The sequence below is a fragment of the Heterodontus francisci genome, chromosome 5 (assembly GCF_036365525.1).
Source record: "Heterodontus francisci isolate sHetFra1 chromosome 5, sHetFra1.hap1, whole genome shotgun sequence".
NCBI lineage: Eukaryota > Metazoa > Chordata > Chondrichthyes > Heterodontiformes > Heterodontidae > Heterodontus > Heterodontus francisci.
The window spans coordinates 115,090,934-115,114,001 of NC_090375.1; the positions used below are offsets into that span (position 1 = coordinate 115,090,934).

Sequence of the window (23,068 nt, forward strand, 5' to 3'; positions counted from 1 at the left end):
CTGCTGGCAGGAGCTGGACAGTGGAAAAAATCTTTTATGGAGGTGGTATACTTCTATTTTAACAGACATTTTTGGCTGAATTTACAGGTCCTGCCGAGGTTGGGAATGGAGGCAGACGGGACCTGGAAATTACGAGGCCGGCTAGCATGCTGGTTTACTGACCCTGTGCCCAACGTTGGCCATTTTGGCCGATGCGGATTCGGGGCCCAGCAAGGCCACCCGCCCCACAGGGTGGACAGACAATTAGGTTCATTAACAGCCTTATTAACGGTAAATAATGGAGGCCAACTGGAATTTTCCAGCCGGCCGCCAGTCCCCCGACGCAATGGAGAGGCATTTTAACTGCCTAGAGACGGTCACCCAGTGGCAGGCCAAGTACTAGCAATTCAGGCAGCCTTACAGGCTCTCCTTGCCTGCCTGAATGGGGTTGCAGCCAAAAGCTACCCTTCAGAGGGGCTCCCCCTGCCCACAGTGTGGTCTAGTTGCTTTATGTATTTTTTATTTACATTTTTAAGAAGTGGCTGTTTGGGCACCTTTGTTACGAGCTCACAGGACACTAGTCTGGTGTGTACTGAGTCTTTAATGAAACTGACTGTAATGGCTGCCTGCAGTCAGAGTGCCACATGGTAGAGGTCACGAGACTACAGCAAGCCAGGAGGCACATTGGTACAGTATTGCATTTAATTCCCAAACATCATTTACACTGAGTGGCCCAAGTTACCCACTATGCACATAACTGTTCTCATGCATTAGTAGTTCATCATTCTTGTCAGTCTCTGTACATGCATTGCACACAGTCACTAAAGCTTGCTGGTCTCTTAATGGTCTGTGTGCGCATTGTCATTGGTAGTCCATCTGGTTGATTTTCCTTCTCCGACGAGTGGCATTCCCTTGTCACTTCTTGTCGCAGTAACTGCTGTTCCATTTCTGTTGTTGGGGTGCTGTGGACCTCTAGGCTGATGGTTGTTCTGTGGTCTGTGCAGTTGCTGAGTTCTCACCTTCCTGATTGGCTGCCTGCCATGATGGAACAGCTTCTCCAGTTGTGCATATGTGCCTACAGTTGCAGTGGTATATCTGGTCGTTCACTTCCATCGCATAAGATTGAGGTGACAACTGCTCTACACAGGTCCTAAGTTGCCACTTGGGCTGACTCTTATTGAGAACATTGAAGGTTTGTACCCTTACTGGCACTCCAATGCTCAATTCTGGCAATGGTTTGGCAGTTTTGTCAAAGGAAATTTGACTTTCTGCCATTTCACTTTGATTTTGTCTCTCATGCCTGTTATTACTTCTGGCTTCAGTAGCTTTTTTGCTACTGGAAGAGTAGTTTGGGTGCAGCGTGACATTAGTCTTTGTACCGGACTACTTTTCATGCCTTCGGTAGGTGTGTTTCTCCACTCGAGGATTGCCTTGTATACATCTGTGCCAGATTTGCTCGATTTTGTTATGATTCCTTTGGCGATTTTCACTGCCGCCTCAGCCTTTCCATTGGACTGGGGATAGTGTGGAGATGATGTATGGTGTTGAATTTCCCAATCCTTTATGAAGCGGCTGAATTCTTTATTCATGAACTGCGGATATTGTCCGTCATCACAATGCCTGGAATGCCGTAATGACCAAAGTGTGCTTTCAGGCAGTCTACAATCTCACCGGTAGTCGTTGAGGTCAACTGGTCTATCTCCTAGTAGTCAGAATAGTAGTCTATGGTGACAAGATAATCAAGTCCTGTGAGAGTGAAGAGGTCTACTCCCAGCTTCATCCAATGTCTATCTGGGATGTCATGTGTCATCAGCGGCTCTTTAGCTTGCTTATCTTGGTACTCGTTACACGCACTGCACTGGCTGATGTGGTCCTTGATTTCATTGCTCATGTTTGGCCAATGGAGCACTTCTCAGACTCGACTCAGTTCCTTGGTGACTTGCATGGATGCACTTTAGCACCTCTCCTCTCAACTGTTCAGGGATAATGACTCTATTTCCTTCGTACAAGATGCCATCTTGGGCTGTCAATTCATCTCTTTAAGCCCAATATGCTCTTGTGACCACAGGAGTGTCCTTGATGCTGTCAGGCCATCCTTTCATCACTGCTTCTTGCAACACTTGGAGAGTTGGATCTTGTTGGGTAGTTCACTTGATTTGAGCAAGGCCATCAGATTCAATGTCTCTGCTGGGTTGATGACTTCCAGAGCATCTCGAGCTGCAGCTTCACGTTGGACCTGGAAGATTTCACACTCTGTCGTGGCATCCTCTACTTTCTTCATAGGGAGTGCAGCTCTTGACAATATGTCAGCGATGTACATCTGTTTCCCTTGCTTGATTGTCACATCCAGATGATATCTCTAACCGGAGTAACATCCTTTGCAGAAGCTTTGGAGCAGATAGTAGTGGCTCAAGGAAAATGCTTTGGAATGGCTTGTGGTCGGACTCGACTGTCACTTTGCCTGTTCCAAGTAGGTATTAATGAAAATGTTCACGAGCAAAGACAATGGCCAGGCAATCTTTCTCGATCTGAGCATAACATCGTTCCGTTTGCATTAAAGCCCTGGATACAAATGCGACCGGTTGTTCTTGCTGCATTGGGGTTGCTCCAAGTCCTGTCTCGTTGGCGTCAAACTGCAGGGTGACTTCATCATTCACGTCATCGTATTTCAGCACAGGCATTGCCGTCACTAGTTGCTTGATTTTAGCGAATGCTGCTTCTTGTTCTGTGCCCCAATACCACTGCACGTCCTTGGTAGTAAGTTGGCATAATGGTTCACACTCCGACGACAAATTGGGCAGGAATTTTGCTAAATAGTTGACGAATTCAACAACTCGTTGCACTGCTTTTACATCTATTGGTTGCCGCATTGCTGCTACTGCACTCACCTTTTCGGGATCTGGGCGAAGATCTTTTGCTGTCAGTACACGACCTATGTACTTGACTTTGGGCATCTTTAATTGCAATTTTTTCTTGTTCAGCTTCAGGTTCATCTGGCGAACTCTGTCCAGCAGTCACACTATGTTTTGATCATAGTCAGCAATGGCTTCTTCCATTGAGTCTCCACATTCATAAACCAGCAGATCATGCACTGTAGCTTCCACTCTGGGAAGATCACTAACTAGCTCACGCTGTCTGCGTTGATTCTCCTCTGGAGCCGTGGAAATGCCAAACGGCATGCACAACCACTGGTGTCTCCCGAACAGCATCCAGAATGTGGTTAGAAAGCTGCTGCTTCCGTCCAGCTTCACTTGCCAGGAACCATCCTTCTCATCTAGGATAGTGAAGATTTGTGCCTTTGCAAGTTGTGGCAAAATTCCTTAGCTAGTTGGCATGGGGTATTGTGATCTCTTCAAAGCTTTAGTTAGATCTTTTGGGTCGATGCATACTCTCAGCTTTCCAGGTTGTTTCACTGCTACCATGCTGCTAATCCATTCTGTAGGAGTTGTCACTTTCTTGATTACTCCCTTCTTTTCCAGCTCTTCTATCTTGTCTTTCAGGCTGGCCTTGAGAGCAGCTGGAACTTTCCTTGGCATATGCTGAATTGGCCTTACCCTCTCATCTACTTCAAGATGATATTCTCCAGGAAGACATCCTAAAACTGTAAATACATCGTTGTACTCTTCCAGGATCTGTTCCGCAGTCAATGGTTTAGTGTGCTACGACACATTGCAAATCTCTTTTTGCACATTGAGGGTTACCAGTCCAAGCTTTAGACTTGCTTCGGCTGATATGAGTGGCTTTTGCTTGCCCTCAATGATCTGGAACTCCAGATCTTCATTCTTGCCATTGCATTGGACTCTCAGAGTAACTTGTCCTCTTGGTATTAGTATGGTGCCATCATACAGCCTCAACCTTACTTTCAAGGGCTTCATTTCTGGATCGCCATGTTGAGCCACTTTGCACAGGTCTGTGAAAGTCAGACTGGTGTCTATCCGGCACTTTATGTTGACTTGATATTTTCCTTCTGCAGTCATCATTCCAACAGTCACAAACCATTTATCACCTATCGACCTGGCTGAACCAACCTGCTGTATGATGTATAGTGATTCATCAGAATCTTCAGCAGACATCTCTCCAATGGCCATCTACACCTGCTTGTTGTGCTTCCTTGTAGCCAAACACTTGTGTGCAGAATGATTCAGCTTCTTGCAGTGAGAACACTGCTGTCCCCAAGCTGGACATGCCTTCTTCTCCTGTGCATGATGTCCTCCGCAGTATTTGCATCCTGCCCTTTGTCGATGATCTTTCTGCCCTTTTGGCCTGGAATGTCCATCAGTATAATGCAAGGCCTGGTTTGTTCTGCAATGAATATGGAACCTCAGCACTTCTGCACATGTCAATCGCTTTCCTGAGACTCAGTTTCTCCTCTCTCAGTAGACATACGCTCACTGTGGGATCTCTTGTGCCTAATACAATCCTGTCTTTAATTAGATCATCTTTTAGTTGCGCAAATTCACAGGATTCTGCGAGCTGTGTTAATGCAGTCACATATTGATCAATGGACTCTTTTTCACCTTGGACCCTAATATTGAACACATACCATTCATAGGTTATGTTCACTTGGGGTACAAAGCATGCCTTCAAGGCTTTCAAAATTTCTGATGTCTGTTTTTTGGTTCTTCAGAGAGATTTAGGGTGGAATACACTTTGTAACAGTCTCTCCCCAAGACTGATAAAAGTGTAGCTATTCACAGCTGCTCTGGTTTGTTAATTAAATCTGTCGCAATTTCATAATTTTGCCATTGTGAGTGGAAAAACTGCCAGTTCTGTTTCATATCATCTTCCATTTCGACTGGCACAGGCAGATGAAAATTTGCAGCCATTATCTTACCCTGAGCTTTCAACTGTTTCTTTGTTCCTTTTCTGTGGCTTCCTGTGGCTTTTAGCAGTTGTGACCTTTCCTGTGGCCTTTGTTCCGTAGCTGTGTTTCTTCACCATTCAATCTCAGCTCCACTCTGACACCATGTTACGAACTCACAGGACACCAATCTGGTGTGTACTGAGTCTTTAATGAAACTGACTGTAATGGCTGCCTGCAGTCAGAGTGCCTCATGGTAGAGATCACATGACTATGAGATGCCAGAAGGCACATGGATAAAGTATTGCAGTTCTATCCCAAACAACCTTCTTGTTGAAGTGCCCTCTCAGTTACTTTTTAGTGCTGCCTGATACTCCTCTGCAGCTGGAAGGCCTCTGATTGGTCCTCCAACTTAGAGAGCCTGCCTACCACCCTTATTTAGACAGGGAACCTGTCTCTTTGCCAATTCAGGGGGTGCCCTGGTCAAACCTCCAGCTGTGGCTTCAGGACCTGGAAACAGTCCTGTTTCCCACCCCCAAACTGAAAAATTCAGCCCTTTATCTTTTACCCATTTCAGCCAGGTTTCCCAGGAATCCTGGCAGGCAAAAGGAGAGAAGGGCCATAGAAAATAGGAGCAGGAGTAGGTCATTTGGCCTTTCGAGCCTGCTGCGCCATTCATTGTGATCATGGCTGATCATCCAACTCACTAGCCTGTTCTGGCTTTCGCCCCATACCCTTTGATCCCTTTAGACTCAAGAGCTATATCTAGCTCCTTTTTGAAAACATACAATGTTTTGGCCTCAACTGCTTTCTGTGGTAGCGAATTCCACAGGCTCACCACTCTCTGGGTGAAGAAAGTTCTCCTCATCTCAGTCCTGAAAGGTTTACCCCCTATCCTTAGACTATGACCCCTGGTTCTGGACTCCCCCACCATCGGGAACGTCCTTCCTGCATCTACCCTGTCAAATCCTGTTAGAATTTTATAGGTTTCTATGAGATCCCCCCCTCACTCTTCTGAACTTCAGCAAATATAATCCTAACCGACTCAATCTCTCCTCATACGTCAGTCCCGCCAACCCAGGAATCAGTCTGGTAAACTTTCGCTGCACTCCCTCTATAGCAAGAACATCCTTCCTCAGATAAGGAGACCAAAACTGCACACAATATTCCAGGTGTGGCCTCACCAAGGCCTGATATAATTGCAGCAAGGCATCCCTGCTTCTGTACTCGAATCCTCTCACTATGAAGGCCAACATACCATTTGCCTTTTTTACCGCCTGTTGGACCTGTATGCTAACCTTCAGCGACTGGTGTACGAGAGCATCCTGGTCTCGCTATATATTCCCCTCTCAGTTTATAGCCATTCAGATAATAATCTGCCTTCCTGTTTTTGCTACCAAAGTGGATAACCTCACATTTATCCACATTATACTGCATCTGCCATGCATTAGCCCACTCACTCAACTTGTCCAAATCACCCTGTAGCCTCTCTGCATCCTGCTTACAACTCACCCTCCCACCCAGTTTTGTCAGGTAATCCCTTCTTCACGTTTTACATTTTGATGTAATTGCCTATTTATGGTAATATGTGACATAGTAACAACTGAACTTTGATAGCAAGTTTTGATTATTAATGTTATGAGGAGTATTGTCTTAAGTTAATACAAAGTAGAAAGCTTACAGCGTTTATCAAATATAACATGTAGGGTCTCTTGTGCTTTAGTGGCACTGAGCCAATGTAATCAACACAGTGGGCTGGATTTTCCATAGAACCCCATATAAAAATTATGGCACAGGAGGAGGCCATTCAGCTCATCATGTCCGTGCCAGCCGAAAAAACTAGCTGCCCAATCTAATCCCACCTTCCAGCACCTGGTCCATAGCCTTGCAGGTTACAGCACTTCAGGTACATGCCCAGGTACCTTTTAAATGAGTTGAGGGTTTCTGCCTCCACCACCATTCCTGGCAGTGAATTCCAGACACCCACCACCTTCTGGGTGAAAAGTTTTTCCTCATGTCCCCTCTAATCCTTCTACCAATCACCTTAAATCTGTGCCCCCTGGTAATTGACCTCTCCACTAGGGGAAACAGGTCCTTCCTCTCTATCTCGGCCTCATAATTTTGTATACAATTAAGTCACCCCTCAGCCTCCTCTGTTCTAAGGAAAACAACTCTAGCCTATCCGATCTTTCCTCATAGCTACAACTTTCAAGCCCTAGTAACATTCTTGTAAATCTCCTCTGTACTGTCTCCAAAGCAATTATGTCCTTCCTGTAATGCGGTGACTCCTGTATGCAATACTCCAACTGCAGCTTAACCAGTGTTTTATACAGTTCCAGCATTACATCCCTGCTTTTGTATTCTATACCTCGGCCAATAGAGGAAAGCATTCCATATGTCTTCTTCACCACTCTATCTACCTGTCCTGCCACCTACAGGGACCTGTGGACATGCACTCCAAGGTCTCTCACTTCTTCTACCCCTCTCAATATCCTCCCGTTTTATTGTGTATTCCCTCGCTTTGTTTGCCCTCCCCAAATGCATTACCTCACACTTCTCTGGATTGAATTCCATTTGCCACTTTTTCGCCCACTCAACCAAACCATTGGTATCATTCTGGAGTCTATAGCTATCCTCTTCATTATCAACTACAGGCCAATTTTTGTGTCATCAGCAAATTTCCCAATCATGCCTCCCACATTTAAGTCCAAATCATTAATATAGACCACAAACAGCAAGGGACCCAACACTGAGCCCTGTGGAATGCCTTAGGAAACCGCTTTCCATTCGCAAAAACATCCGTTGACTATTACCTTTTGTTTCCTGTCACTGAGCCAATTTTGGATGCAACTTGCCACATCCCCCTGTATCCCATAGGCTTTCATTTTACTGATCAGTCTGCCATGCGGAACCTTGTTAAATGCCTTACTAAAATCCATGTAGATCACATTTTTTTCACTACCCCCATCAATCCTTCTTGTTACTTCCTCAAAAAACTCAATTAAGTTAGTAAGACATGACCTTCCCCTAACAAATCCATGCTGACTATCCCTGATTAATCCACGCCTTTCTAAGAGGCAGTTTATCCTGTCCCTCAGAATTAAGTCTAATAATTTACCCACCAAGGTCAGACTGACCGACTTATAATTATTTGGCCTATCCTTCGCACCCTTTTTAAACAATGGTATGACATTTGCTGATCTCCAATCCTCTGGCACCTCGCCTGTATCCAGTGAGGATTTGAAGATGATCCTCAGCGCATCCGCTATTTCCTCCCTGGCTTCCTTTAACAACCTGGATGCAATCCATCCAGCCATGGCGATTTATCCACTTTCAAGGATGGCAGACCCTCTAGTACTTCCTCTCTCATTATGCTTATCGTATCTAATATTTCACACTCCTCTACAATGGCTGCATCAACCCTCTCTTTTGTGAAGACAGAGACAAAAAACTCATTAAGAATTATGGCCACATCTGCATCCACGCATAAGTTCCCTTGTACATCTCTGATAGACCTTACCCTTTCGTTAGCTATCCTCTTGCTCTTAAGGTACTGATAAAACATCTTCGGGTTTTCCTTGATTTTACCTGCTAATAATTGTTCATGTCCTCTCTTTGCTTTCCTAATTTCCTTTTTTACTTCACCCCAGCACTTTCTCTACTCCTCTAGGCTTTCTAAAGTATACAGTCTTTTGTGATCATCAGCTTTCTTTTTCTACTTTAGCTTACCCTGTAAATTTCTAGATAACCAGGGGGCTCTAGATTTGGCAGTACCACCCTTTATCTTTGTGGGGACATGTCTATACTGTTCCTGTAGTATCTCGCTTTTGAATGCCTCCCACTGGTTTGCCACTGATTTTCCTTCAAGTAGCTGTATCCAGTCCACTTTCGCCATGTCACCTCTCAGCTTGCCTTCCCCCAATTTAGAACATTTACACCTGTTTTATCCTTGTCCTTTTCCATGATTATGTTAAAACTGTATTTTGTTGATAGGTAAGTTGGCCATTGTAAAAAAATTGCCTCTCGTGTAAGTAGGTAGTAGGAGAATTGAGGTGGGGATGTGAAAGGGAAAAATGGGATTAATGTAGGATTAGTATAAATGGGTGGTTGATGGTCAGCGCGGACTCATTGGGCCAAAGGTCCTGTTTCGGTGCTCTATGACTCTATGGTCACTATCTCCAAAATGGTCACCAACTGTTACTTTATCCACTTGCCCAGCTTCATTACCAAAGACTAAATCTAGCATTGCGCCCCCTCTCATTGGGCTTGTTACAGGCTGGCTAAAAAAGTTCTCTTGAATGCAGTTCAAGAATTTTGTGCCAAATTTTCAAATTGGGATTGGGAGCCCAACTCATGGATAATTTCCAGGTCCCGAGCCCACATGACACGTTTTTCAAATTCGAGGTAGGTATTTGGCCCAGGGGTGAGTTTGATGCCCAATTAGCAGTGCCAGGAGCAGCCTAGAAATGAGATATGGATCAGGAGGGCCCTTTGAAAAGGCAAGCTGCTGCCATGACTGGGTTTGCCATTTGCTGAGGACATATCACAGAAGGGTGCTGATCAGGCCGGCGCTGGCATGGGCAGGTGTCACAGGCAGTGCCAAGGTTTCCCGATGCCTCTCTTGAGGTGCCTCAGGAGACCAAAAGGGCCTGGATGGAGGAGGTCAGGAGTAGAGGTGGGACATGGAGGAAGTGGGTCCAGTGCCGGAAGAAGTTCAATAACCTGCTCAGATCTGAGAAGGTGAGTGGCAAGCGACATCCTTGTAACAGGCCTCTAACTCTGTATGCAGTGGCATGCACATGAGCTGAGCAGACTGAGTGCCCATAGTTCTCCCTAACATTGTCAGAGCAAGTGCCCAATTGCATCACTGAGACGAGAGCATCCCTCACGTGGGGCGCAATTGAGAAATGGACACCACTGGGGAGCGCAACAGATCATGTCAATGTCATGCTGGAATAGGTGAGGAGGGCAGCCTACTGATATATATTTGTGTCCTCATCCTGAAGGAAAAGGGAGTGCACAACAGGCGCAAGATGGCTCGAATGGGTGGTGGTGTTGCTGACCTTCACGACCTGACACCGATAGAGGAGGCGGCGCTTGATATTACATGGGTGGCATCATGACAGGCCATTGACGATGGCGAGACCGGAAGCCTTGAAGAGCAGGGTCATTTGAGTGCTCTATCTTCAGGTGAAGGGCATGGAGGAAACTCCTGCCCAATGCGCACTGTGGCTCTTTAAACACTGTCATCTATGGGATTGGTTATGCTGATGCACCTGCTGAGTTCCCCAAGTTCTCATCACGTTCTTGTGTTTCCCACAGGGTGCAGTGGAGCAGAGTGGTTCTGCACAGATGGGGAGACTCCACAGCGCCTGCACTGTCACATCATACCTCCGCACCATCCACCAATGTAGACACACTCACTTTGGTTGGGCCTGAATCAAAATTAGAATGGGGTGCACGAGGTGAGCTGCATCTCACAAATGAGCAAGAGGAGGACAGTGAGGCAGAGTTGGCTGTGGGCAGTCCCCCTCAGAGAATGGGAGACGGGGCAAAGATGCTTGGCCTCGGGTATCACAAACAAGGAGGGTTTTTCTGGAGCATCAGAGGCAGATGAGTTCCTGAATGTCAGAGATCCCTGAGGCATTTCCGGAGCCATGGGAAGACCATGGTGGACTCCATGCAGTGCATGTGCTCTGTCATGGCTCAGGGATTTTAGCGCTTGAGCTCTTCCATTGAGAAAGTGGCCACCCTCTTGGAGAGCATCTGATGCAAGCAGGAAGAGTGAGACATTCTCTAGTATGAACCGCTCCGTGTCGCTGATGGCGCTGAGAAACTTGGAGTGGATAGCAGCTGCGTCCCAGCCGGTGGCCTCGTCCAGCATGCAAGCTCACCATGAAAAGGCTGAGGCAGTCAAAGAGGCTGATGAGGGGGGAGCCCCTCAGGTGGCATTGGCACCATCCTTCACCTCATTGGCCCTCCAACTGAGGAACCATCCATGCCACAAGGCCCTGTGACAGAAGCAGCCCCAGCAATGACGCAGGCACTGCAGCCTGTGGAGGAGCCTCCACCTCATCCTCAGCCATAGGGAGTGCACCTCGTAGGAGTGAACATGAGTGCAAGGCGTTACGCTGTTAGTTGGACTTGATTGGTCACCTCAGTGAATTTCTGTCTGTTTGTTTTGTCTTCGATTCATCTTGTTATAATAAAAACTTTTGATGAGACTTGTGTATTTTTAAAGCTTGTTGGGAAAAATGAAATGAAAGTTAAAGGAGTGGGAGGGGTGGGAGGGCTGGGCTTGTTGCTGTGATATGGGGCAATGGTGGCAATGGGGACCCCATTCTCAATGTCTCTGGATGGCAATGGGATTCTTCAGCTGTGTGTGCTTATTGGACCTTTAGAAAGTGAGTTTGGGGAATTAATAAGGGAAAATAAGGAGATGGCAGGTGAATTGAACAGGTATTTTGCATCGGTCTTCACCATACAGGATACAAGTAACATTCCAGAAATAGCTGTAAATCAGGAAATGGAAGGGGGGGAGGAACTGAAGAAAATTACAATCACCAGGAAGTGATACTAAGCAAATTGTTGGAGCTGTGGGCTGACAAGTCCCTGGATCCTGATGGACTTCAACCTAGGGTCCTAAAAGTAGTGGCTAGTGATGTAGTTGATGCGTTGGTTTTAATTTTCCAAAATTTCCTAGATTCGGGGAAGATTCCATTAGATTGGAAGACAGTGAATGTAACTCCTTTATTCAAAAAGTGAGGGAGACAGAAAGCAGGAAACTACAGGCCAGTTAGCTTAACATCTGTCTTAGGGAAAATGTTAGAAGCTGTTATTAAAGACGTTATAGCAGGGCACTTAGAAAAATTCAAGGTAATCAGGCAGAGTCAACATGGTTTTGTGAAAGGGAAGTCATGTTTAACCAATTTATTGGAGTTCTTTGAAGAAGTAACATGTGCTGTGGATAAAGGGGAACCGGTGGATGTACTGTACTTAGATTTCCAGAATGCAGTTGATAAGGTACCACATCAAAGGTTATTGTGGAAAATAAAAGCTCATGGTGTAGGGGGTAACATATTGGCAAGGATAGAAGATTGGCTAGCTAACAGGAAACAGAGTAGTCATAAATGGATCATTTTCGATTGGCAAGATGTAATGAGTGTTGTGCCAAAGGGATCAGTGCTGGGGCCTCACCTTTTTACAATGTATACAAATGACTTGGATGAAGGGACTGACGGTATGGTTGCTAAATTTGCTGATGGCACAAAGATAGGTAGGAAAGTAAGTTGTGAACAGGACAAAAACTACAAAGGGATATTGTTGAAGTGCATTCCCAGGGCAGAGGCACCTGCAATAAATATTATATGCATAACCAATAATAAATAATTCTAGCTAGCAATGAAATGTTTGCAAGGCACCATGGGACTTAGCTAACTAACTTGACTACATTCTTTATAAGGGCTGATTCACACAGATTCATACAGAAAAAGGCTCATTCAGCGGAATATCTCTAATCAAGCAGCCTCTAGCAGATGCCCTGATGGAATGCTGACAAAGATACCAGCCTATAACAAGGTTAAGACAAGATGTTATGTATACATAAGACCCAAGGACGGTGGATAAGGGGGTTTGGAAGACATCATGAGTTCATGAGTAACCCCCTAGCCGTCCATGAACAGTCCCCCAATGCCTGGTAACCAATAACTGGATTGCTCAGTGACCTGCTCCCCGCTGGCGTAACCCAATAAACAGTTTGACCTTTGGAGCAGACCTGAGTGTCGAGTGATTCTTTCAGATTCATTCCCGCTAACAGTCATAGATAGGTTAAGTGAGTGGGCAAAGGTCTGGCAAATGGAGTATAATGTGGGAAAATGTGAAATTGACCATTTTGGCAGGAAGAATAAAAAAGAAGCATAATATCTAAATGGTGAGAGATTGCAGAGCTCTGAGATGCAGAGGGATCTGGGTGTCCTAATGCATGAATCGCAAAATGTTAGTATGCAGGTTCAGCAAGTAATTAGGAAAGCTAATAGAACGTTTATTGTTTATTGTGAGGAGAATTGAATACAAAAGTAGGGAAGTTATGCTTCAGTTATTATACAGGGCATTGTTGAGACCACATCTGGAGTAGTTTTTTTTTAGTTTTAGAGATACAGCACTGAAACAGGCCCTTCGGCCCACCGAGTCTGTGCCGACCATCAACCACCCATTTATACTAATCCTACACTAATTCCATATTCCTACTACATCCCCACCTGTCCCTATATTTCCCTACCACCTACCTATACTAGGGGCAATTTATAATGGCCAATTTACCTATCAACCTGCAAGTCTTTTGGCATGTGGGAGGAAACCGGAGCACCCGGAGGAAACCCACGCAGACACAGGGAGAACTTGCAAACTCCACACAGGCAGTACCCAGAATTGAACCCGGGTCGCTGGAGCTGTGAGGCTGCGGTGCTAACCACTGCGCCACTGTGCCGCCACTTTGTACAGTATTGTTCTCCTTATTTAAGGAAGGATGTAAATGCGTTGGAGGCAGTACAGAGAAGGTTTATTAGACTAATACCTGGACTTAAAGCCTGGCTCAGGTATAAAATTAAAACCCGACCCGAACCCGAATACTTCAATTTTTTTAAATGCTCGACCCGACCCGAACCCGACACATGTATTCGTGTTTGGTCGGGTAGCTAGGCTTTAGACCAGTGATCGAGTACAGGTGCCAGTTGTTGATGTACCCGTGTTCAATTAACATCATAAAGTTTTAAAAAAACAACAAACACTGATTTCAAACAGGTGAAGGCGCTGCGACCCTGAGCACTCGTGGGAAAAAAAAAGTATCCACTTCAGGAAATCATGCAATGTAACAAACGAGCTTCTGAACTGTATCAAGTTCCAATGTCATTAACAAAAAAAATCTCCGCGGAGAACTCGGGTTGGGAAGTTTAATCTCCCTATTTCCAGATAATTTTAAATTCTTGGGGCAAGCATAGATTAAAGCAAGAGCTGAGTTAATGTTTCTGCACTGCAGTTACTGGTATCTTCCCCGGGCTTGTCAGTTTCTCCTCCACCTGACCCGAGCCCAAATGCTGAACCCAGAAGAGAGACCCGACCCGAACCCGATACATGTCGTCGGGTCTGGTCGGGTCGCCACGCTTTACCTGGAATGGGCGGGTTGTCATATGAGGAAAGATTGGACAGGCTAGGCTTGTATCTGCTGGAGTTTAGAAGAGTAAGGCGACTTGATTGAAACATATAAGATCCTGAGGGATCTTGACAGGGTGGATGCGGAAAGGATAGTACCCCTTGTGCGAGAATCTAGAACTCGGGGTCACTGTTTAAATATAAGGGGTCACCCATTTAAGACAGAGATGAGGAGAAATTTTTTCTCTCAGAGGGTTTTGAGTCTTTGGAACTCTCTTCCTCAAAAGGCAGTGGAAGCAGAGTTTAAATATTTTTAAGGCAGAGGTAGATACATTCTTGATAAGCAAAGGGGTGAAAGGTTATCGGGGGTAGGCAGGAAAATGGAGTCAAGGTTACAATCAGATCAGCCATGATGTTATTAGGAGCAGGCTCGAGAGGCCGAGTGGCCTACTCCTGCTCCTAATTCATATGTTTGCATGTATGTATGTTCGTATGCTGCATATTTTCCCTCTGATGGAAGGTGAGTTGCAGTTGTCTGTCATAGGGATGAGAGCCGCTCACGTGAAACATTGCTGAATTAGCGTGGCCCTTGCAGCCAGGCCAGCCTTTCTCCAATGCCTGGGCACCAGGCTCCTCTGCAGCGTCACTTTCATCCTCCTCTGTTCTTCTTCCTCCTCTCTGTCCTCCTCTGAGAAAAAGTGGCATTCCAGGTCCTGCTCTTCACCCAGCTTCAGTCATCTTTGTATAGTTGTGTTGTGCAGTGCGCAGCAGACAACCACAAAATGAGACACCCTGGCTGGCTCATACTGGAGGGCACCATCCAATGAGTCAAGGCAATGGAAGTGCTTCTTCAAGATGCCAATAGTCTGTTCAATGCAGGTTATCGTTAGAAGATGGCTCTGATTGCAGCACTGCTCTTCATCTGTGTCTGGGTACCGGATGGGTGTCAGGAGCCACATCCTCAGAGGATAGCCCCTATCCCCTAGCAGCCACCCATGGAGTCTGGATGTTGGCTTGAAGACATGCGGCACCTGGGACTCTTGCAAGATGAAGGAAGCATGACAACTGCCCGGGTATCGTGCCCAGACCTGCAAGATGCGCTTCTTGTGTTTGCAGACCATTCACTGAGGGGAAGCTTTTCTGTTCAGAAATCTGTCTGGCTGGTCTGTTGTTGCCTTGATAGCTACTTGAGTGCAATCAAAGACCCCCTGGACCTGTGGGAATCTATCGGTGGCAGCAAAGCCCAAAGCCCTCTGTTATTGCGCTAGCCCATCTGTTTCAAAATGGATATATTCCCCCGCCCTCCTGAATAGGGCATCTGTGACCTGCCTGATGATGTGATGAGCTGCCAACTGCGAGATCCCACTCAGGTCCACAGCTGATCCTTGGAACAACCCGGAAGCATAAAAATTCAGAGTGACAGTGACCTTGATGGCTGCAAGTAGGGGACTGCCTTGGGATCCACAAGGTTTCATTTCACATCATTGTGGACCAGAGCACAGATGTTGAGACCAACTTCCTGAATAGGCGCAGTCTCCTACGGCGCTGGCGTTCTCATTTGCAGGTAGCTGATTCATGGGCAGTACACCCGATGACTTGGGTAGCACCTTCTTTCCCTTGCAGCCGCTCACAGCGCTCTTCTGGGCTCCTCCCGACCTGAAGGATGCCTCTGCTGAAGCTCCTCCTCCTCTGTCCAATGTCAAAGTAACCTGCTTCCATTTCCACTTCCTCAACTTGCGCTCATTTGTTCACCAGGGCTTCCTCTGCCAACCTCTGCTGCCCAAGTGATGCCAGCAGCCTGACACCCCTCTCAGGAGTCCCACCTCTCACTATTTACAAATACAAGCTTCTCAGTACCAGTGATGGCAACTCTGTGCCACCAAGCTTTATTCTCACTCTTTTAAATGAGTTGACCAGTGCATCCATGGTTCCCTGCTGTGTTCACGCCAACTGAACTCTGACATCTGCCAGACACTGCGCTTTCCTCATGCCTGCCAATTGAAAATTTGAGACTGCTCCTCTGAGGCCTGTTAATGAGCTCATCAATAAGCTCAATGAACACTTAATTAGAGGCGTGCAGGCTTCAGAATTCCCCCATTGTCAGCCTCTATTTGAAGATCACTGCATTTCAGAGGTGACAGAACCCAGTGCCAACTTCCGGAAATATGATTTTCAAATCATGCCCGCACCCGCTCCTGCCCGCACTAGCATTTGAAAATCCAGCTCAGTGTTTCAATTAAATAAATTAAATCGTTCTCCCCTGCATCACATGAATATGGTAACCTGGGAAGTGTTTTGTGCCACATCATTTTAAGAATGCATCATGTCAACCAGTTTAATAATTTTTCCTTCTCATGCTGCCATTCTGTCCCTTCCTTAATTTTTTCTTCCAGTGATGGCTAAATAGGTAATTTAATATGTATCTATTACCAGTAGAATTTATTCAAGTAAGCATGATTTAAAAATTGAGAATAATTAGAAATGACAAACTATTTTTTCCTAAAAATTCAGATAGCAATACTTAGATTCAAAAGTCTGAATGTAATCAATATCAGTATTACCAGCTACCATTTGGTAAAGGTTTTCAAACACAACTGTTTTCTTTATTTAGTTTCCTGTTTCTTTTTTGGGAATTGAAATTGTAAAAAAAAAAGTGTTGAACTCTCAAGTTAGGGGCCTAAAGGGTGATTATAACCTTACCTGCCTGGCAGAAACCAGAAGGGTTAAAATCACACAAATTACTGTCCTGCCCTGGAATCATCAGGAACTGACAGGTTCTAATTTTCATCTGCCCTCATAAGCAGGCGGCAAAGACACGCACCCAAAGCTACGAGGTAGCTTTTACACATATGTATGTCAGGTCCTGATGATGTCATCAACACCAGACTGCAGTTTTAGAGGTGATCAGAGAGGGAAGTGGCAGTGAGTATCCTGCTGGACCAACCCAGCAATGAAGAAAATCACAGCCCAGAGAAGCTGGAAAACTAAGTTTAAAAAAAGTTTGACTTTCCTTGTGGGACAAGGAGGAGTATGTTTGATAAGCTTCTGCACAAGAGACTGTTAGCAAAATGAAAGCACACAGAATTGGAAATAACCTTGGTTGGAAATTGGTTGAGGCAGGAGACATGGTAACGGGTATGTAACATCCATAGGCAGTCTTTTTATCCACCATGTTAGTGACAGCAACACATGACTTATCCTTCACAAATCTAGTTTTTACTCTCTAATCAGCTCATATTGTCCAAGCATGTTTATCCTTCTCAAAGTCTTAGCATGGTGGGTGCAAGAAAAGGGCAAGCACACTAATTCTTCCTGTTCTCAGTCCAGATCAAGTTTACCTTTTCTACATGACTGTCGTGCTCGATGCTGACGCAAAGTTTGAGATGGTGGTGGTCACATTGAAAACTTCCCAGGGTATCAGAGCTCTGGGACCTAGAATCTTCATAAGTGGAAAATAAACCCAGTTGCCCACCACTGAGATAAAACACTGAAGAGTCAGAAAATAATCCTAAAAGAGTAGGGAAAGGAAAAAAATTACTGTACTGTTATCACAGGTTTAGATACCCACGCTACATAGATAATATAATATAAAGAAGATTTGTGTCTGTTTTAAATAATATAACATTTTTTAAAAATGAAAAATTGTCTAACATGTGGACAGTTTGGTCACGTCAGATATTTGCATTCAGATTTAACTATAAATTCAGTGTAAACTTATTTTTATGTCACAGCTAAATTTAAAACTCTTCCAAGAATTGTTTGAAAAAAGACATATGGCACAGTTTTCACTTTGAATGCATATTGGGTGGGTAAGGTGTGTTGTTACACCTGCCAAAGGAGTCAGCATGAGGCACATGTCATCATTTCTGTGGTTGAGCCTCAGGTTACATTAATTCAGCAAATTGCCATCAAAAAACATGCTCCCTATTGGCTGTTCACCGATCTAAAGAGTAGGATACCCAGCAGGGCAACTGATATGAAGGGTCGGCAGCAGCATCTTAAATAGAAGGATTTGAAGTGTCTGGAGTGAGAGGAAGCAGAGTTTTGCGAAAACACATTAAATGTGGAACCTTTTAAGCCTCAAATCCCACAAGTGACCAGTATAGTACTGTAGGGCGTGAGATTCCCCTGCTGAGTCTCACTTAGGTTTGGAGCCGTACTCTGGACGTTACAAAAATGAGTGACTCAACACTAAATAATGTGTTAGAATAGTAATTTTATTGGGTAATTATTAAGTAATTATTAAACAATTATTAATGATGATAAAGGAAAGAAACATATGAACATAGAAGCAGGAGTAGGCCATTCAGCCCATCGAGCTGGATTTATGAATGGGAAATCACGTTTGACAAACCTGTTGGGAGTTTTTTGAGGATGTTACTAACAGAATTGATTAAGGGGATTTGGTGGACTGGAATGGGCAGGAACCACATGGTAAGTTGGCGCATCAACCAAGTGTGCTATTTGGCCCTGCTATCATCCCATTTGAAGTGAAAATGGGGTGATATGGACCCAAAAAAAGACCCCATTATATTTCATACATTTTTCTTTTACTTAAAAAAAATTGTTGACTTTTTTTTGGTTTCTGTAACTTAGGACATTAGCTCAGTTCCAGCTAACCTGGTTGATGGCTTTGGTCTGTTGATTTACTGCAGTGAATCTTCCAACTACCATTCTCCTGTGCATCTAATACAGCATATACTGAATGAAGCTATAAATCCAGGCAAACCTCTTTATCCAGCACTACAGAAATTTACAACACAAGACTATGAAAAGGTAAAAATAAGTTAGTCTAGTTGCTGACATATGAATCAAAAGAAAAGCCTTGTTACAACAGCAGGTGTATTTGCAAATAAATAGTGTAAATGAAATGAGTATCAATATTTTCTTTCTTCATTTTACATCCTCTATAGACGTATTGTCCCGATGCTGAAATGATCAGAAAGATAACATTAAGGTACAGCTGTATGTGGAACATACCACTTATAGAACACCTGGCTAGCTAACTTCTAAATTAATATATTGGATTTGGCTCTAAACAAATTCCTTAAATAGCTGAAATGTTTATATTCCTTCTTGTCAGGAGAATAATGCTCTTTGATAGTGTTTTGTGAGCAAAGTAGTGTAGTTTTAATCAATTCTTAAAGGGGGATGTCTTTTGACTGTTGCCTGAAATGAGGACAATGTCATTGGATTAGCTGTGCCATCTGCCCAAAACCGGTGTCAGGAGGGAAGAACTACTAGGTACATGCCTCATTTGAATGCTGCCGGCGAGCTATCGGTGCTAAACACTTCACTATAGCTCTCCAGATGTAAGAGGGCGGGAAATAATTTGACTTGGCGGAGGGAGGGTGTGTGGAGGGGGAAGGAGAGCTGATCCCAGATGAGGTCAAGTATTTTTGTGGAGCCAGGAGGAACACTCCTGCTCCTGCTGACCCCACAGAAAATTCTCCCAAAATAATTTTTGAGCCTCTTCTTGAGCGGTTATCAAAGGTTCCTTCAAGGTCCTTTGTCAGGCTGCTCAGGCCTTGTAAGTCAATGGGGTGGCCAAAGTGCTCCTCCAACTTTCAACTGTTGAAAAATTACTCCCATTATCATTGTCAACTTATGCCTTTACTTCCAAGTGCAGGATGATTGACTTAATGTACCATAACTGGTCATATATGCTGGTTTTATGCAGAAGAATGTAGGATTAAGAAAATAGTTTAAATTTCAAAAAACATGAGCAGTGCCATAATGCAATAAGCATTCAGCGATTAAGAAGGCTGATGAGGCCTGTCATTTATTTTGAGGATCCAGTACAAAACCCTTTGGTTGATCATTTATGTGCCCTTTGTCTCATGTCTTATGCAAAGGAGAAGTTAATGGCTGTATGGCAGCAGTTTGATGCTGCAAGAATTAATCTCCTGATACAAAAGATTGTAAAATTTGAGCAACTATTGTAAACTGAAAGATAACTGTTGGTAATTAAAGATAAAATCAAATGCACTTGGTCAACTTTGAACAACCTTAGAACAAGATTCATGGGACTAAGATCTTTGAAAATATAAGCTGTAAAACAAATGCCAAAGGGGAAACTATATTTTAACAACCTGGGAATCCAAACAACAATGCAAAGGTAAATTTTAATTGGGTTTAATTTTTAAGCAGGATCATATCAGAGCCAAACAATTTAGGAACCTTCCTCAAAGGACATGGTGATGATCAGTTTATGAATGCTTTGTTCTCTGTAAAATAGTTTTTCAATGACTAATGCCTACTGGAGTTGCAATACCTTTGTGTTTATTATGGTTTCTAAATATAAGTTAGTTTTGCCAGCATTACTCTTAGTCTTCATGTATATCCATTTTCTGAACGTGAAGAATTTAGACATTTTACTTGATGGCCCAAAGTGAAATGTTCACCTCCAGGACAGGGTGGCAAAACTGAAATTGATTTGTACATTATAATATGCATTTTCTAAATTACTAGTTTTACTTAATACATTGAAAGGTAATTTACTAAATGTGTACTTAGGAATCAAGTCAAATACATTCTTCTCTGGAGTATTTCTGATCAGTCTGTGAATGTATGTGTCTCTTGACTTAAAATAAAATATATTTTGATCAGCTGCTAGCATTTGCCAGAAACCAGCAGGCTGAACTTACTTCCGAGGCTGAGAGGCTTATACAAGGGTATTACACTGCGAGTCGGAGAGTCCGAACTGATCCTGTCCATGGATCTAAAATTTCCCCAACTGCACTGAAGACATTGTAAGTCATTTTTATAAAAAATCACCTACTAATATTTAGTAAAATAATCTACACTGCCTATTTATGCAGGGAGAACAAGGTAGCATGAATTGACAGTTACAGCATGTATGTAGCATACCTCAGCCAAGATGGACACATACATTCTATTTTGTTTGAAAACCTTAGACTTCCAAAAACACAGTTGAAGATGTACTGTAGTCAGTTCTATATTGCCAATCTACCTACTATTGTACAAAATAGCCCACAGCCCATGTAATGAGAGAGATTGCTAACCTTTTACCTCTGACAATCAATCACCATTGTCCTTTGGACTACTGCAAGCGATACAAATGGTGAAAAGCAATATTGCAGATTCTAGTCTCCTTGGGGCTTCAAATCATGTTAAACACAGTGATGGCGTGAAAGTGCTAATGACATAAAATGTATATATATTCTAAAATAGCAATGTCTCCTACCCCCACAAAGCCACAAAGATAGTTGGGAATTTGCTGCATTTCTGATTTTGGAATCTTAGAATAAATGTATCGGAGCAAAGTAAAGGTAGATTTAATCAGCAACCATCTGGACCTGATCTGGAAATGCCTGATACTAACAATTACATACATGCCATCTTTTGATGAGTACAAAACAAATTCACCTAAAAAATCAAAAATAAAATCTTTATGTGCACACATTACCACTCGACACCTACAGGCAGCAGATTGGACAAAATCTGATTTAAAAAATCTACATAAAACTTAAGTTGTATTTGTTATGCATAATAGGTGCAAAGCAATAACTTTAAAGTTGTACATTAATATCAAATTAAATATTTAATGTTTCATCTTGCAGTTTATCACTCATAAATCATTTGATTGGATAATTGTATTCTGTTTTAAAATTATATATTGTGTATTTAGAATTATGTATTATGCAAGAAGCTTGCACAGTATTATTTGTTATTGCAATAGAATTGTGTGAGTGTGTGAAGTTTTGCAGCTTATTCATTTTCATTGGAGCAACAGTTAAATCATTTCTGTTTTAAACTTCGGAATCTTTTCCTAATTGACAGAATGTCATTGTCTGAAGCACATGCCAAACTCAGCCTTAGAAACAAAGTACTGGAACAGGATGCGGTCATTGCAATTTTGCTGTATGAGATTTCCATCACTGCAAGGCATGGTAATGTTGGCTGAGTATCTTTAGACAAGAATATTAATTCTAGATTGTAATTTGAAAAGAAGAATGCATTTTAAAGATTTAGAAGGTCCTATGTGAATTGCAAACTTACAACAGGATATAGTACATAAATGATTTAACTTATATTAATTTCTATAGGTACCTCAGTGTTATGTGTGGCTCCTAATGCAGTGTTTCCATTTGATCTGTGTGATGAGCACAGCCTAAATCAAAGAGATATATATTTGGCACAGTTCCATCAACAGCTGTTACAGTTCTGTTCTACATATGCCCCTGGGATGTCTGTACACTTTGCCGAACAATAACTTGAAAGATTTATCTGCATTCTATTGAGAATTTGCCAGTCAGCATTGTGCCATTTTATTATTACTTTTTAATAAGTTTTTATGAAAGTTGAAATTCAATAAATACCAAAAAATACAAAAAAACAACCCAACAGAAAGTGATGTTATTAGTAAAAGTAATAATGAAAGGATTTATTGAATGATAAAACTTAATTTAGCATTACATAAAATATATAGTGCCAATATTTAATATATTTATTGTTCAACCACTTTTGGAGGAGACAACATCTGATTGAGTTAATGAACAAAAATGATAGCTGATCTTTGCTTAGCATCTATATGTAATTATTTTAACAACAAGTAAGATTACATTAGAAACAGAAAATTATAAAGGGACACACAGGGAATATTTGAGTGGGTGTTGATCTCCAATTACTACAAACAGGTGTGGTAGCCCCCACTCTGTATGTAATCCATTATTATATTCTGCATAGACTATATTAAGGAATAGCTTTATTCAATAAATTCAAACCAGAAATCTTTTACAATTATGCCCTAATATTTATAGGCATCCTGTAATCAAAATATTAATGTACTTGGTAAGATTTTTGTCACTTTCCTATAGGTGTAAATTGTATTTTACCATAAGTAGCTCCTCAGATTCAGTGGCATTAATCACTCTTGTAAGTGGTCTGAGTTCTTTTGTGGCAGTTGCTGCCCTATTTCTACTAGTGCAAAGCAGGACCTGGGAGGGTAACTCCTTTGTGATCTGGACTGGATCTCCGTGTCTTTCACATGTGTGTCTCGTCAATTTCACCAACTGCAGACCAAATTGTCATTAGATAATACAAAGCTTGATTTGATTCATTAACTGCTTTATTCCACAGTAAGGTGAAACATATAGTACAATATGCATGATCAGAATC

The 23,068-nt window shown here is 43.1% G+C and overlaps 1 protein-coding gene across 2 annotated transcripts in view; it reads left to right on the forward strand.

Annotated features, from left to right (window-relative positions):
- mcmdc2 (minichromosome maintenance domain containing 2) overlaps positions 1-22,163 on the forward strand; it is a 97,377-nt gene extending 75,214 nt beyond the window's left edge. For both annotated transcript variants that reach the window (XM_068030909.1, XM_068030910.1), the window contains exons 11-14: positions 18,524-18,703; positions 20,537-20,679; positions 21,731-21,840; positions 21,997-22,163. In XM_068030909.1, the coding sequence (XP_067887010.1) occupies positions 18,524-18,703; positions 20,537-20,679; positions 21,731-21,840; positions 21,997-22,163 (600 nt within the window). The remainder of the gene's footprint in view (positions 1-18,523; positions 18,704-20,536; positions 20,680-21,730; positions 21,841-21,996) is intronic.
- The last annotated feature ends 905 nt before the right edge of the window (positions 22,164-23,068 follow it).